Source organism: Acartia tonsa, chromosome 13 (genome assembly GCF_053477335.1).
Source record: "Acartia tonsa isolate MP-2025a chromosome 13, ASM5347733v1, whole genome shotgun sequence".
NCBI lineage: Eukaryota > Metazoa > Arthropoda > Copepoda > Calanoida > Acartiidae > Acartia > Acartia tonsa.
The window spans coordinates 6990155-7006641 of record NC_137272.1 but is presented as its reverse complement, the minus strand read 5'-3'; the positions used below and the strand labels follow the sequence as shown (position 1 = coordinate 7006641).

The 16487-nt window shown below is 31.4% G+C and overlaps 1 protein-coding gene across 1 annotated transcript in view; it reads left to right on the top strand.

The window, feature by feature from the left end:
• The first annotated feature begins 644 nt into the window (after positions 1–644).
• Positions 645–16487, top strand: part of LOC145304439 (uncharacterized) — a 35852-nt gene continuing 20009 nt past the window's right edge. Inside the window, exons 1-2 of the mRNA XM_080146319.1 lie at positions 645–742; positions 14269–14432. Coding sequence (XP_080002445.1) covers positions 710–742; positions 14269–14432 — 197 coding nt within the window. The 5' untranslated portion in view covers positions 645–709. The remainder of the gene's footprint in view (positions 743–14268; positions 14433–16487) is intronic.

The following is a 16487-nucleotide window of genomic DNA, read 5'->3' as shown; positions in this document are numbered from 1 at the left end:
GAAATAAAAAGTATTGTTTTCAAGCTATTACACAGGGATCTAAAGGGATAAGACAATGGCCGATCAATTTATGTACATCCCCAATGATAATACACAAAATTACACCTTCTGTAGATTAAAATTAGTGGTTGTAAAGTTATAACACTTAACTTAATGAACCAACCAATCAAAGCCAACGAATAAGAAAACGTTATTCGGCGATTTTAATCAATTTTTAATATTTTATGTTTGTGTTACTAGTTTACTATGTTTACTAGTTGCTTCGCCCCTAACCTCTAGGGCAGGGCGAAGAAGATCAGGGAAATAGCCTAAAACCAGCCAAAGACTTTAAAAATGCTTTCCTGAAAAGTATAATTAATGTGGACCAACATTTTCCAAGATCTTATGCTTTAGTCAACAAAGAATTATGTATTTCTTTGTATTATAGGATAATAAAAATGCATCACTAGCAATTAGGGGTCTATATTTGTAGAAGGAGAGAGGTGGCAGAAAATATTCTTAAGACCTTAAATAAAATGGATTGGAACTAACTGAATTGGAAAATTCCATTGCTTCAATGGTCTTATACTACTTTATATAATAGTATACTTATTTTCATTTTAACCCTCTTTTTTAATGAGATCCTTATATCATTGTTTTTTTTCAGAAATTCGAATGAAATAATGAAGTGTTATTTATCAAGCTATAAATACAAGTGATTTTTGTAAAAATGGTGAAACCGATAAAAATGGATTTTTATAAGGTAAAATTTATTTAGTTGGGGGTTGGTATTTTTTTGGGCTATCTATAATACAAAGTAGCTTGATGTCTGTCCGTCTGTCTGTCTGTCCGTCTGTCTGTCCGTCCGTCTGTCTGTCTGTCCGTCCGTCCGTCCGTCCGTCCCTTAAGATCTCGGTAACCACTGAACCGATCGGATTCTACTCTTCAGGGTATATACCTATTGGTCCTGTTGTGGTTTTAATCTATTTTCTTGGGGTGTGGGACATCCCCCACCCCCCCCCCCCAAAAAAAACCAAAATAATCCTCCCCCGTTTTTTTTGTTTATGGGGAAGTTGGTTCACATAAACTACTGGCCACACCAGTAGTACTTAATTTTATTTTTTTTATTATTTTTTTTAATTACCTCTTGGGGAAAAGCCCCTAGATGCTAGGGGCAAAACCACTATTATCATTATAAGGGGTTGATAAAATGAATCTGTATAACCACATAACTACCCATTGTTCGGGATCTCTTTCGTCTGCTAGCAAATCGCTCTTTCGTAGCGACTTGGCTGTGTTAATACTCCCGACGCTATTGGTTGATTTTCAAATATCCAATTGAAAGTCAGCACAGGGTCCTCGTGAAGGGGCCATATAGTTATTTCCCCCTCTATTGTTTTACCCTAATATTGATTATTTTACCAATAAGTCATGCCATTTAAGAGATCTTAATGTACTAACAAGCATGCAATCCTTTAAATTCGAAACACAACTAGGGATCTAAAGGGATAAGACAATGGACGATAAATTGAAGTACATCCCCGATGATGATACACAAATTTACTTCTTCTGTAGATTATAATTAGTGGTTGAAACTTTTGAACACTAAATTAAGTCAACCAATCAAAATTTACTAAAGTCCCCAAAGTTGTTAAGCCAACGAATAAGAGAACATTATTATAAAACTTTGGGGACTAGTGTAATAAACAGCCCAATGTCCCCTCCCTCTCTTGTTTTAAAAGTAATAAATGAATTTCTAAAGAAAAAAATAAATCCCAAATTTCAATAAACTACGAAACTTCTAAATCAATTTCTGTTTCTGTCAATCATAAATTTAGCATTTTAGATTTAGGAAATGGATCAAAATTCAATGCATTTTTTTCAATGGTAGATTTATTAAAATACACATAAATTATATACTTGAATAAGATTTAAATCGAAATAAATGGTTTAACTACGACTAATGAATACGCCCCTAGAGACATATAGAGACGCTTGTGTGAAGAGGGGGGGGGGGGGGATGGTGCGACTGTTTACTTTTTATGTAGTTTCAAAAGAAAATGTGAAAAACAAAAAAATATATTATACGGAATATTTCTCTTAAGGTAATTGTGGTATCTTCCTCCAAAATAAAAAGCTTTATTGTAAAAGAGAATCATATCGGTTTGGTGATTAGAGATATTTTAAGCTACACACAAACACACACCCACACACACACAAACACAAACACAAACACACACACACACACACACACAAACACACACACACACACACACACAAACATACACACACAAACACACACACACACACACACACACACACACACACACACACACACACACACACACACACACACACACACACACACACACACACACACATACACACAGATATCCTGTTACTTTGAATATCTTGCAAGCTATTTATTACTTTCCATCCAATAGTTTCGAATCAGTTTCGAAGCTAACTGGAATTGTTATTTCTCGCATCGTATCATAAAAAGCTTTCCGCGGATATAGAATGTACAATTATTATCTACAAGATTTGAATTGATTAAAAATCATAGAATAAATATCTCTATTTATGCTTTTTAAATGGTTTGAATTTTGATTTAATAAAATCCGTTAGTACAAAAAAACAAGAATAATCTAGTACACAAGTAGAGCAGCACAAACAAAAGTGATCTTAAGGAATAAGACAATAGCTGTTAAATTTAAGTAAATACCCAGTAATGATGCACAAAATTACCCCTTTTGTAGATTAATTAGTGGTTTGAACATTTAACACTCAACTTATTGAACAAACCAATGAAAGTCCCCAAAATTGTTAAGTCAACAAATAAGAAAACTTTATTATAAACTTTGGGGACTAGCTTTGTAGAAGGTTACAACTTACAACACCCCCATGTCGCGGTAAGACAAAACTTTATAGAAGTTTTGTTATTAAAAAATATATATAAAGCAAATTGATTTTTAAACCGCATTAATAGATTTCATGGCTTTTAATTATGTATATTATCTTTTTAAGTAGCGCAGCTACTGTATTACTAGTATTTGTCTGTATGTACGACCGTCCTAAAAAGAACCTTGCGCTCTTTGCAAATAAAGTTTTTCGCGGATAGTATAAGATTAGTTCTAGTTTTGTTAGCCCCGAGAAGCCGAAGGTCCAGGCTAACAAAACTGGTAATAATTTTAAGATTTTTTTTATTATTTGTAGAAAATTGTATGTAATACGATACGATTATTTTTCAGTATTGCTTAAACCGGTTTTAATCTACTGGATATTAATCGGTTTCGGAGCCATATTGGAAAACTTGTTTACTAATGCACAAAAAAAGAAATCCTTAATACCAAATATTATCTAGTGTTTTAGTGTTTATTTTACCCTTGTACTGCGTACAATTTTGGTAGGGGTACTATTTTATCTTAAATAAAATAGCTCGTTATTGCTGCGCTTATTATGGATATATGCAGCCTTGTCGATATCCATAAATAACTAAAAAAATGTATTATTTACATAAATATATAAGCTGTTAAATATTTTAACCATGAAAACTTAAAAGGTTGTCTGTTATTTTTAATTACCCGTCCGTCAGTATTATTGTTTGTATGTCCGTTTGAAAAGGAGAATTGATTTTCACGTTTCCTATTCAAGATAGAGGACTGGAGTTTTCAGGATATTCTTCATATTTCCACCAAGTTTAATTAAGATTTTTCAATTAATTTGGGTGCTAGATCTATTCCAAGCTTTTTAAGTTTTCGTGATTTTCTCGACTCCAAAAGTATGGTATTTGATATTTGTTTATATCTTTTATTTGTTAATTTGTGCAGGGGTCAGAGATAAGACAATGAACGATTAATTAATGTGCAACCCCAATAATGATAATTAAAATTACCCCTTCTGTAGATTAAAAGTATTAATTAAAAAGTTTGAACAATACTCGTAGGTGGTGAAAAAAGGGAAAAGGTATACCATACCAATTTTGATTTTAAATTAGGTATTCACAACCCACTATACCTTCCTAGCGCAATCCACTGACCCAATGTTTTAAGCAGCCAGCGAATTGGAGAGCGTAAATATAATACTTATATTTAATAATTTAGTTCAATGTCCCATGTAGCGGTGTTCTGTTAGTTCCATCATGATTATGGGACCTTTTAGTTTGAATTTTGTGTAGTAGAACTATTAAGATTTACATAATTTTACAAAATAAGAAATAACCGTCGAAGGATAGATAGGCGGACACGATCTTCATGTGAAAAAGCCATGACTTACGAATATTAGCAGGGAGGGAAAGGTCATTGGGATGTTCATTATACCCAAAAGTTTTATAATAATGATTTCTTACTCATTGGCTTTACAACTTTGGGGAATTTTGATTGGTTGTTTCATTGAGTTGAGTGTTCAAATGTTTAACCTACTAATTGAATTCTACAGAGAGGGTAATTTTGTGTATCATCATCATTTATCGGCCATTGTCTTATCCCTTTATTTCCCCGATGAATATTAGTCATGGCATGATATAATTCAAATTTCACAAGATTTAGCCAGTCAAAGAAAACGGTTATTTTTCTGTATTTTTTGGTAGCAAAGCATTTCTACAAGTTTGTTTTTCTTTTTTAAAATAATTTATTTAAAACTAGCGGCAATGTCCCTAGAGGCCTCATGTGAAATTGTGATGGGTTGGGTGGTGGGGGAATAGGTGAAATTTGACCCCTGAACCTTTCACGGACAAATAAGACCAATAAGAAACTTCACTGTAAAGGATAACTAAATCGGTTCAGTGTGCATCAAGATTATTTAGTACATACAGACAAACATTCTGTTACTGTTGTACAATAATGACAGTAATTCTGTATTTTAGCATTCAAATCTTGCAAAATAAAATCCTACTACACTACGGGCCAAATTTGATAGATTTTTGGATTGTATCTTCCCTGTCTTTCTTTCATTCTGTGTGTATCAACAATGATGACTTATTTGTAAGTAGGGAAGAAACATTCGGCTGTTTTTTTACACCAGTCCCCAAAGTTTAATTTTGAACGTTTTCTTATTCGTTGGCATAACAAATTTAAATAATTTTATCTTAATGTAAACATTAAAACATTAAAAACTACTTTATAACAAATAATTTATTTTTGTAAATGTACAATTAAATAATAAATAGATCCGTTAAAATTAAATCAATAGTATTTATAAACTTTAATTAATATATTAGAGATAGAGAGGGGATAATGGAGTTTAAAACAATCTCTCCCCCAAGAACTTTGTGCCTTATTAGCATAATTTTTTAAAAAGAATGGAATGTAAATAAAATATTATTTTTTTTAAATTTTCTACCAATAATTCTGATTTGAATATCAGAATTGAGAGTAAGATAAATCTTTTTTCCATTGTCCTATCTTTATGTAAATCCATGAATTTTGATATATTTATTATTTTGGATTTTTTTAAAAATTAGTTTAGAGGGCTTCGCCCTAAGAGGAGGGGTGGGCTGGTGATCATCCCACCAGTGTTATTATATGTTATAGAAAAAGAAAATATTTTCATAGAGGGGGAGTGTTACATTACCACTCCCACAATAAAAATAAAAAAGTATTAATATAAAGCTTTTCTAAAATAAGTAGCCAATTTAAATTTTAATGGTTTTAGTAAGCTTAACGCGTTATATGAAGATGGCTAAAAATAATATAAAACAAGGTCAATAACTTCCATACTTAGGGCAGCTTTACTCAGCTGATAAAATATCAATCTAGAAAAATAACAGTAACAGTAGGAAAAGTATATTTTAAACAAAATGTGAAATGAAAGTATTTTAGGTAGTGTCAATAAATCACTGACTATGACTTTTAATTAATTAAGGTGTGTAATACGAAATATAAAAAGCGTAACTTCGCTCTATCTAACTAATTGGATAGGTACAGGGATCTTAAGGGATAAGACAAAAGGCGACAAACTGATATATACATCCCCAATGAATATCATAGGTTGAAAAGTTTGAGATCTACTAATTTGTAACCAAATTATAAAAAAAAATCAATAAAATAAAACTAAGGAATAAGAGAACATTGTTATAAAAAAAACTTGGGTACCAGTGTAAGTTTCAGTCCAATGTCCCCTCCCTCCCTCCCTACGTGGATAAATGACTAATTGCAGATTGTTTGTATGAAGTGTGATTTCTACACCAGGGAGGGAGGGGACAATGGGTAATCCTATCCATTTTTTTGTTTAGGAATAAATATTTTTGGTTTTTAATTTTCATTTTTTCCCCCAAATAGTCATTTTTTCCCGAGGTAATTGTGCTTTCTTTTAGTAATTAATAAAATTTAAAATCTTCAAAAAAAATTCAAAAATCTTCTAAAAATATTTTCTCAGATTTTCATATAAATATGACTTATAGACATGAAAACTTCAGTCGTGCGAGGCTTGTGGTGCAGAACTGAGATTCTGTTCACCGATTGCCATGCTTGGGGGAAAAAATGACTAGCTCAGGGATAAAAATGATACCAGGGAAAAAATTGTTACCTCAGGGAAAAAATGACTACCTCGGGGAGAAAAAAAAATATTTACATCCACTATTTAAGGGGTCTTTATGTGAGAATGGGAAATCTATTACACTAGTCCCCAAAGTTTCATAAGAACGTTTTCTTATTCTTTGGCTTGACAACTTATGGGACGGTGCTTGCTTACATGTGAAGACCGGAGCACCGAAACCCCCCCCCCCGCTTAGTTTTGACAAAAATCAAAAATAAGGGGGGGTTAGTTTTTTCACTGTACAACACGCCAGAAAGTTGAGTGAGGTAAATCAAGTAAATCCAGTATACCAGAGGGGAAACCTTGTTACAGGGATATTCATGTTTTGGGGCATAATTTCCTTATTTATTTATTTATTTTAGTAATTGATGTATCCCTGAACAGAAAATAAGGAGGAGGGAGCCAGTAAAAGGTTTTAATTTTGTGCGCCTATAGTAGAATAATAATTAAAGGATAGACTTCTTTACCATCCATTGCCCCATGTCTATATCCCTGAATTAATGTTAACAATAATCCATTTATTTAAAATTGATATGAAACAGTTTTGCTTTTTAAAAGCGAAGCTTTTCTATAATTAAGGTCGGTCCGTCCGAACATTTGTAATGGAAAGCTTTTTTCATTATTTTAGGCATGTTAGAATTGTCCTATCGATTTCAAACTTTGCATGGTGATTCCTTTAGTAGTTAGATACAATTTAGAAAGCGTAGCAACTCTATAATCATTACCAGAATATGTACGTCCATTTTAAACATGTTTATTTTTTTTACTTTTTTAACAACAAATTTTTATGTGGTCTATTTATCCGATTGATCTGATTTTTGGTATACTGATTCTTGGGACAACAAAGTACAATATTATAAGCGAAGCAACTCTATAATCAAGTCCTAAAAATGTAAGTATGTCCATAGACATTATTCTGTATCAAACAGTTTTACAACAAATTTACTTACAATTTTGCTTTGACTCTGATTATTCAGTTCTGACACTATACAATTAGTATTGTCCGTTTGCCCCACTGTTTCAGAGCTTCGCTTTTATTGATGTTGTCATCCTTGTTTCATCAATATTAAGGCAATTTTATTTTAACTTAAGTTTTTCTATAATTAGGGTATATAGGTATAAGATATTGGGCAGGTCCTTCCGTCCGTCAGATCGTCCGTAAGTCCGTCTATTCATAACGGTTAGCTCTTTTCGTCAATTTGAACATGTTAGAATTACAAACTTTGCATTCTGATTTCTATAAGAGTTCACGACTCTTAACCAGAAAGAGAGAGGGGACAATTTTTTCTCGTATTCATTCGAATCCGGTGAATAGGAACCGCCGTTTCTCAAGCATACAAAAAAAATATGTCTAGCATCGTATTATATCCAGCTTTCTACGAATATAAAAATGTACAATCATAAGATTAAAACCATTTTTTTAGCCCCGAGGTGCCGAAGGCTGTTTATAATATGATGCGAGAAATAACTATTATTACACTAGTCCCCAAAGTTTTATAATAACGTTTCCTTATTCGTTGGCTAAACAACTTTGGTGACTTTTATAAAAAAATAATATTGGATGGTTTATTAAGTTTTGTGTTTAAATGTTTCAACCACTTATTGTACTTTTGTATATCTTTATTTTGGATGTACATCAATTGATCACCCATTGTCTTATCCCATTATATCCCTAAATTTCAACGATTTCTTGATTTAAAACCGCGGGTTTCTCAAACCAAACCAAACCAAATCTTTACATGTAGTTTATGATTAATTTGGAAACCAAAACTGACTTTATAAATACTTATATTTAGTGCATTAACGGTTATAAAGCATTGAATGGATAAGACAGTGGCCGATAAATTGATGTAAATCCACAATGATGATACACAAAATAACTCCTTATGTAGATTAATATTAGTGGTTGAACACTCAATTTAATGAGCAAACCAATGAAAATTCACTAGAGCCCCCAAAGTTGTTAAGCCAACGAATAAGAAAACATTATAATAAAACTTTGGGAACTAGTGTAATAAATAGCCCATTGTCCCCCCTCTCTCTCTGGTACCTAGTCAAACAGTGTATAAAACAATTTTGATTTGGTTGCACAAAGTAACAAACCATTGGCTAATTAATTCCAAAAATTCTTATTTCCTACTCTTTATTAAACTTTAAAATCCTTTACTTTAAAGCGCCTACAATTATTATGGAGCGAGGCTATGCTGTAATTATTATATCTGCAAGTGTAACCATAACTTTTTCATTTCATAAGAAGATGCGGAAAGTGTCTTTTTTCACGTCTTAAAAATACGTAAAATTCAATCTCTTTTTTTAGTGGTTTCCTTTCCCATTTCTCTTATCCTTCCTTATTAGACAGATTTTTATGACGTCAAACATGACACTTGCGTATATCTTTTTCAAAATTATGCATTTCGTTCCATTTTTAACAACATGTGATATAATAACAATAACTGCTACACCACTGTTCTTTTATTAGCATGCTATTGCTGCAAGGGATCTAAAGGGATAAAATAGCAGATAAATTGATGTACATCCTTATGGATGATACACAAAATTACCCCTTCTGCAGATTAGAATTAGTGGTTGAAACGTTTGAACACTCAACGTAATAACCAATTAAAATTCACTAAAGTCACCGAAGTTGTGAAGCCAACGAATAAGAAAACGTTATTATTAAACTTTGGAAACTAGTGTAACAATCAGCCCATTGTCCCCTCTATCTCTCTCTCTCTCTCTCTCTCTCTCTCTCTCTCTCTCTCTCTCTCTCTCTCTCTCTCTCTCTCTCTCTCTCTCTCTCTCTCTCTCTGAAGGTTTGGAGTTGTTAGAATATTATTGCTCCGCTATTCATGAACAAAATTATTCTCGAAATCTTAACTTTTAAATTCTCTTTAATAATCTTACATATTTTTATTACAAGGTTACGCCCTTATTAAGTAATCATGATTTTTAACAGCGAAGCTTTTCTAGAATTAGGATCAGTCCGTCCGTCTGTACGTAGTGCTTAGCTCTAATTGTTAATTTAGTTATGTTAGAATTGTCCTATCGATTTCAAACTTTGGATGATGACACCTGTAACTGTTTAGTAAGATTTAACTCTATAAACTTTACCAAAAAATCCAATATGCTGATTTTAACTTTTTTAACAAAATGTTTTTGTGATTTAACTATCCTATTTATCATTTTTGGAAGGATAATTCATAGTACATCAAAGTATAAAATCAGAAGCGAAGCATCTCTATAATCAAGTCATTAAGGTGTAAGTATTACCTTAAGTAGTATCTTGTATTTAGACAATTTTGCAACAAATTTATTTTGTTTAAACTTATGATTTGATATTCTGCTAATTAAGTTCAAGTGTTAATATTCGTTTGTTCTACAACCTGATTACATAGCTGTGCCTTAATGATGGATGTCTGAATCCTTGTTTAAATATTTAGTGAGAGTATGTTAATGGAGAATAATTAAGTCCTTCCCTCCCCCCCCCCCACCACCACTTGTTCAGCCTTACAAAATGAAATTGCTTAGTCAAATTTGCTCATTTTAAATTTTAGGGAACTAATATTTAATTATTTCATCGTATTATAAACAGCTTTCCGCGGATGATAAAATGAAAAAATAGAAGACTAATTTCACTTTCTATGAACCTATTAGAAGCTTCACTGTAAAGAACTATATCTGTTTAGCATTTTGCGAGATTCTTTGTAGCAGACACATAGTTAGTTTTATAAGGATATGGCATCTGCAACCCTTACTTTGATAACAGTAAAAGTGTCTGACTATGACGTCAGAAAAAATTAACAACTAACCAATGAGAGTCCGCTATATATTTTACCATTGTGAATACTGGCTTCTCATTGGTTAATTGTTAATTTTTTCTGACGTCATAGTCAGACACTTTTACTGTGGCCCTTACTTTCCTCCTCTACATAAATATATTTGGGGAAGATTAATGTAATCTATAATACAAAGTAGAATGATGTCTGTCTGTTTGTTTGTAGCGAAGGATCTTGCTAACTCCTAAACCGATCGGGATCTCCTTTATAGAGTAGCTTCTCATAGGTCCCGGGAAGGTTTATAACTATTTTTTTTATAAAAAAAATCCCCCCCCAAATTTTTTTTTTAATTTTTCTTTTAAATCTAAAATACGAAAAATTAGTTTGATCAAACCTCTTCGGGCTTCGCCCCTAGAGGCTAGAGGCTAGCCGCGAATCCGCTTTTATTATCAATGTATCCCCCTTTGTCCTATCCATGCAACCCTGCATTTATTTCACCCGCTTATTAAAGATCAATCGTGAACACTATTAAATGTGTTATAACCTAGGGACAAGGGATAAGTAAAGACAATGGCCAATATTTTGATATACTATACATCCCAAATTATGATAGATAAAATAACCCATTCCGTATATTATTAGTAGTGGTTGAAACGTTTGAACACTCAATTAAATGAACCAAATGATCAAAAAGTCCCCAAAGTTGCTAAGCCAACAAATAAGAAATGTTATTTTAAAACTTTAGGACTAGTGTTTTAAACAGTCCAAAGTCCCCTCTCTCACTGGTACAATGTGCTGTTTATTACCCTAATCCCCAAAGTTTTGTAAGAAACATCTTCTTATTTGTTAGCTTAAAAACTTTGGAAACTTTTATTATTTTGATTGGTTGAGTGTCCAAACGTACATCAATTGTAATCTACAGAAGGTGTAATTTTGTGTATCATAATGTACATTGTACATTAATATATCTGCCATTGTCTTATCCCTTTAGATCCCTGGTTTGAACCGTGTTTAGTGTACAAAACTTAAAAACTACATTTTTAACGCGAAATGAAGGATCTTAAGGATTAGGACAATGTACGGTAAATTGGTGTACACAATTCCGATGATGAAAAACAAATCCCCTTGTGTAGATTAAAATTTGTGGTTGAAACGTTTGAACACTCAACTTAATGAACAAATTCAATAAAAGTCCCCAAAGTTGTTGAGCCAACGGATAAGAAAACGTTATTATAAAACTTTGGGGACGAGTGTAATAAACAGCCCATTGTTTCCTCTCTCTCTCTCTCTCTCTCTGGCTTTTTACTCATTTTTTGCAGTTTTGTGGGACAACTGCCATAACGGTTAAAATAATAGTAAACTAATAATTGTAATTTGTAGGTTTATGTCGCTTTTCTCACCTTTAGTCAGGGATAAAGCAATATTCCAATATGGCTTCCAAAACCGATTAATATCCGCTGGATTAGAACCAGTTCTCAGCCATACTGAAAAATTATTTAAAAGATATAAAACCTTCATGAAAACGAAGTTATAAAATCGAACATAAGAACATTTATTTAAATTTAATCATTATACCTTCTTGTCCTAGGAAACATGGTTCCAAAAGTCATTTATATCACAAATTTATTTTTGTAAAAAAGTAAAAAATCAGCATGTTTTAAATGGGCGTATTGACTTAACGTTAACGTTAACGATTATAGAGTTGCTACGCTTTTTAAATCGTACCATAATGTTTCAGAAATCATCAACCAAAGTTTGAAATCGATAATGCAATTCTAATATACCTAAATTAACAAAAAGAGCTAACTTTTACGTACGTCTAAATAAAGAAAAGCTTCGCTTTAAAAATCCCCAAGTTTAAAATATCTTTTTACTGTTCTTATTATTAATGGCTTAAAAAGCACTATATCTAGACTCGTATAATTGAGATATGGCATGCCATAAAGATATTCTAATGTTTTTTTGGGGTGTTTTATTACATTTTTTGATGCCGTAGCTACTCTAAATTTATCTTTTGACTTTATTTTGTTTGTCATTTACATTAGTTTAACTTTTTTGTCATTTTGCGAAGCAATGTATACTGGCCTATCATTGGGCGTTTGAATTGTATGACGTCATTTTATATTAGGCACTATTAGCGGCTTCTATTTTGCGTATTTTTCTTTCTTGTTTGCTATAATTTAGTTGGAATTATATGTTACATAATCTTTTTAAAGCGATGCTTTTCTACGTTAAGGGGGGTGTTTTCGCCCTTCCATCTGTAGATAGACTTGATTTAATATTATACCTTAAGTACCCAAAGTTTCATGTCAACGAATAAAATAACATGTTCTAAAACTTTGAGGACCAGAGGTGAATTCTTTAAAACAAGGATGACAACATCCATAAAAGCGAAGCACTGAAACGGTAGGACAAACGGACACTAACATTTGTATAGTGTCAGAACTGAATAATCAGAATATAAATGTTTAAATGTCGAAGCAAAATTGTAAGTAAAATTGTTGAAAAACTCCTTGATACAGTATAATGTTTATGGACATACTTACATTTTTAGGACTTGATTATAGAGTTGCTTCGCTTATAATATTGTACTTTTTTGTCCCAGGAATCAGTATACCAAAAATCAGATTAATCGGATTATTAGATTACATAAAAATTTGTTGTTAAAAAAGTAAAAAAAATCAACATGTTTAAAATGGACGTACGGACATTCTGGTAATGATTATAGAGTTGCTACGCTTTCTAGATCGTACCTAACTACTACAGGAATCACCATGCAAAGTTTGAAATCAATAGGACAATTCTAACATGCCTAAATTAGCGAAAAAAGCTATCCGTTACGGACGGACTGACCCTAATTATAGAAAAGCTTCGCTTTTAAAAACTATTTTGGCCCACTGCCTCACTAAAATCAGTAAGGCAAAATTATCCCCACCAAATTTTAAGCGAGCCTCACAGATTTTAGTGAGGCAGTGAGCCAAAAAGTTTTTTAAGAATTCACCTAAGTATAATTTACAGTCAAATGCCCCGTCCTTATCTCATCTCATATCCTATTGATTTAATTCCTAGAGAAATTAGGCATAATTTTACAAATTTGTCATCTTTAAAATGCATGTACTTCCAAATAATGGAGGAAAACTACTAAAGGCAGAATTTTATACATCCATATTGGGAGAAAATTAATCTATCGTTGATTTTTTCACTCCCCCATAATTATAGCAATTATAAACATACAAAAAAACTATTTTTTAGACAAAATAGTTTTAAAGATCGCCCCTTCTAAGACATTTTTATAGACATTTAATTAGCAATTTATATTTTTATCAAAAAAGGGAAGATTAATTATACAGTTTTAATAAAGTAGTTTATTTTAGCTTATCATTCGTTCGATGTCATTTTTCTCTCTCTTTCTCCTCCCCCCCCCCCCTATATCTCTCTCTTTCTTTCCACCCCCTCTCTTTCTCTCTTTCTCGTTCTTACTCTCTCTTTCTCTCTCTCTCTCACTTTCTTTACCCCCCCTCTCTCACTATCTCTTTCTTTCTTACTCTTTCTCTCTCTCTCTCTTTCTTTCTTCCTCTCTCTCGCTCTCTCTCTTTCTTTCCTCCTCCTCTCTCTCTCTCTCTCTCTCTCTCTCTCTCTCTATCTATCTCTCTCTTTCTTACTCTCTTCTCTCACTATGTCTATCTATATCTTTCTCGTATTCATTCGAATCCGGTGGATAAGAACCGGTTCTCATCCATACGAAACATCTATGTCTAGCATCATATTATATCCAGTTTTCCACGAATATAAAAATGTACAATCATAAGATTTTTAGCCTTCGGCACCTCGGGGCTAAAAAACTGGTTTTAATCTCATAATTGTACTTTCTATATCCGCGGAAAGCTGTTTATACGATGCGAGAAATAACTATTATTCTGTTTAAATAAGGCTTTAAAAAAACGTTTATTTATGTTTCACTAATTTTCTTTTTCTTTAGGCATTCATATTTCTGCTGTTATTCGGCGGTTCTACCGTTCTTTGCTTGGAAGATTCCGTTACTGCCATAGACAACGTTACAGATTTAGATGCCGTTACTGTTATAACCGAATTATCAACCCCAACGCCAGATTTAATCGGTGCAGAATCCTCAAAAAGTTCCAGGTAAATTTTATTCTATTTACCCTTCTTAGCAGGGATCTAAAGAGATATGACAAAAGCCATTAAATTGATGTGCATCTCTATGATGATACACAAATTTCCCTCTTCTGTAGATTATAATTATTATTTGAAATGTTTGCACACTCAACTTAATGAATCATCTAATCAGAATTCATTAAGATTTTGAAAATAAAAATGCTAGCCTAAAACCATCCTAGGACTTAAATTTCAAATTAAAAGGACTAAACTTTTTTTCCATGGGATATTTAATTTATGAAGGTGGATCCCTCCCAAACAATTTGTATATACCTTCATCGTAACTAGCAGCTACGCCCCTACAGTGCGAATTTTAAAAGAAAAAAAGTTGACCCTCAAAATTTCACCTTAAAGTGATACTTTTCTAATAGTTTATAGTCCACTAACTCGTAAGCAGTAAGAATTCAAATCCATTAAGTCCCTTCTAACGAGATATTGGCAACTTTTTGCACACATTTTCGCAAACGGCAATTATTTCCTTTATTTGATGTTTTGGATAATAACATTTTCATAAAAGTTTTCAGTAATAATCATTTAAGATCCATTGATGAGAAAAAATAACTGAAAAAATGTGTTTCCATGCAAAATAAGCTTAAAATCTAATGATTTTAAATATTTGCGATTTAATGGTAAAAAAAGAATATTTTTTGCTTTTTGATAGCCTGAATATGTTTAATTTTGTTTTTTATATAATCTATTCTTTGAAAAGACATGCATATTCTTGCAGATTTAAAAAAAAATTTTAAAAATCAAAAATCGAAATTAATCAAAATTTATCTATAGCCTTTGAAAAATACTTTTAATATTTTTAACCAATATAATCAATAAAATCAATGAAAAATAAAAAAGTTTTATAAAACAAACTTTTGGAAAAGGTTTAAGATAACTTCATAAAATTAGCATTTAAGTAGGATATTTTTCTTGTCTATTTTAAAAATGCAAATTAAACATAGTTAACGAATATTTAATTAGCAAGAATAGTAATAAAATATTTCAATAACTACTTAAACCTTTTTGTGGCTATGTTATTTATTTAAACAGAAAATCTATTTTGTCAGAATTATAAAAATAATGAAATATTTTCAAACAAGCTTGCAAAATAAACGTAATTTTAGCAAACTTCCTCACAGTTTTTAGAAGATATTGTTGTAAAATATTAATTATTAAAATAAAATCTTTAATTTACAATGTTTAAAACACCTAAAAGTAAATTCTAAGCAAAATTAGATTTATTCTCTAGATTTAGAGTAGCTGCGCTACTTAAAAAAACATCTAGTATTGAAACCTACAGCTGATCAAAAATCAATAGTCATAAATTGGTGGTTTACAGATATCTAAACATATATATACACCTTACAGATTTATTTTTAAGATGGAATGTAAAGTATATTATACGAGATGTCATTTAGTCAAATTTTAAACAAAATAATTTTCATTAATATATTAACAAAAAATAATGTTATAAATTTAAACTCACAAAGAGACTATTGTGTATTTTAATATTATGTTCTTTCTGCAATCTGATTCAAAACAAACTTTTTCTCTCATTCAAGTCAGGGATGAGTTTAGTACCAAAAAAATAAAACAAGTTGAAATACTTTTGATTTAATTTGATATTATTGTATGATATTTTCTTTTATATATATTTAAGAAATATATTTATAAAATATTTACCTGTCATAAAGACGACATATAAAAACAACATCCTTATAAGGAAAATAAAATCTATTTTCAAAATTTTCAAATTCATTTTATGCTTAAGAAGGGATGAGAAGGAATTGAAATTCAACATTAACTTGTTATTTTGCTTGTATATTTATCATATTTGTTTACAGTTTATTGGTAAAGTTTGGTAATACTTTATTTCCAGTCTATGCCATTGTGCCTAGAGGCCTCTAGTGGCACTTTAAATGTATTTTTGTTCAAGTCTCTACCATACCTCTTTATTGCTTTCAAATTCTACGACATTTCTTTATGTATCGTTCAAGTCTCTCAAATATTTAAATTTTTTTCGATTGTTTT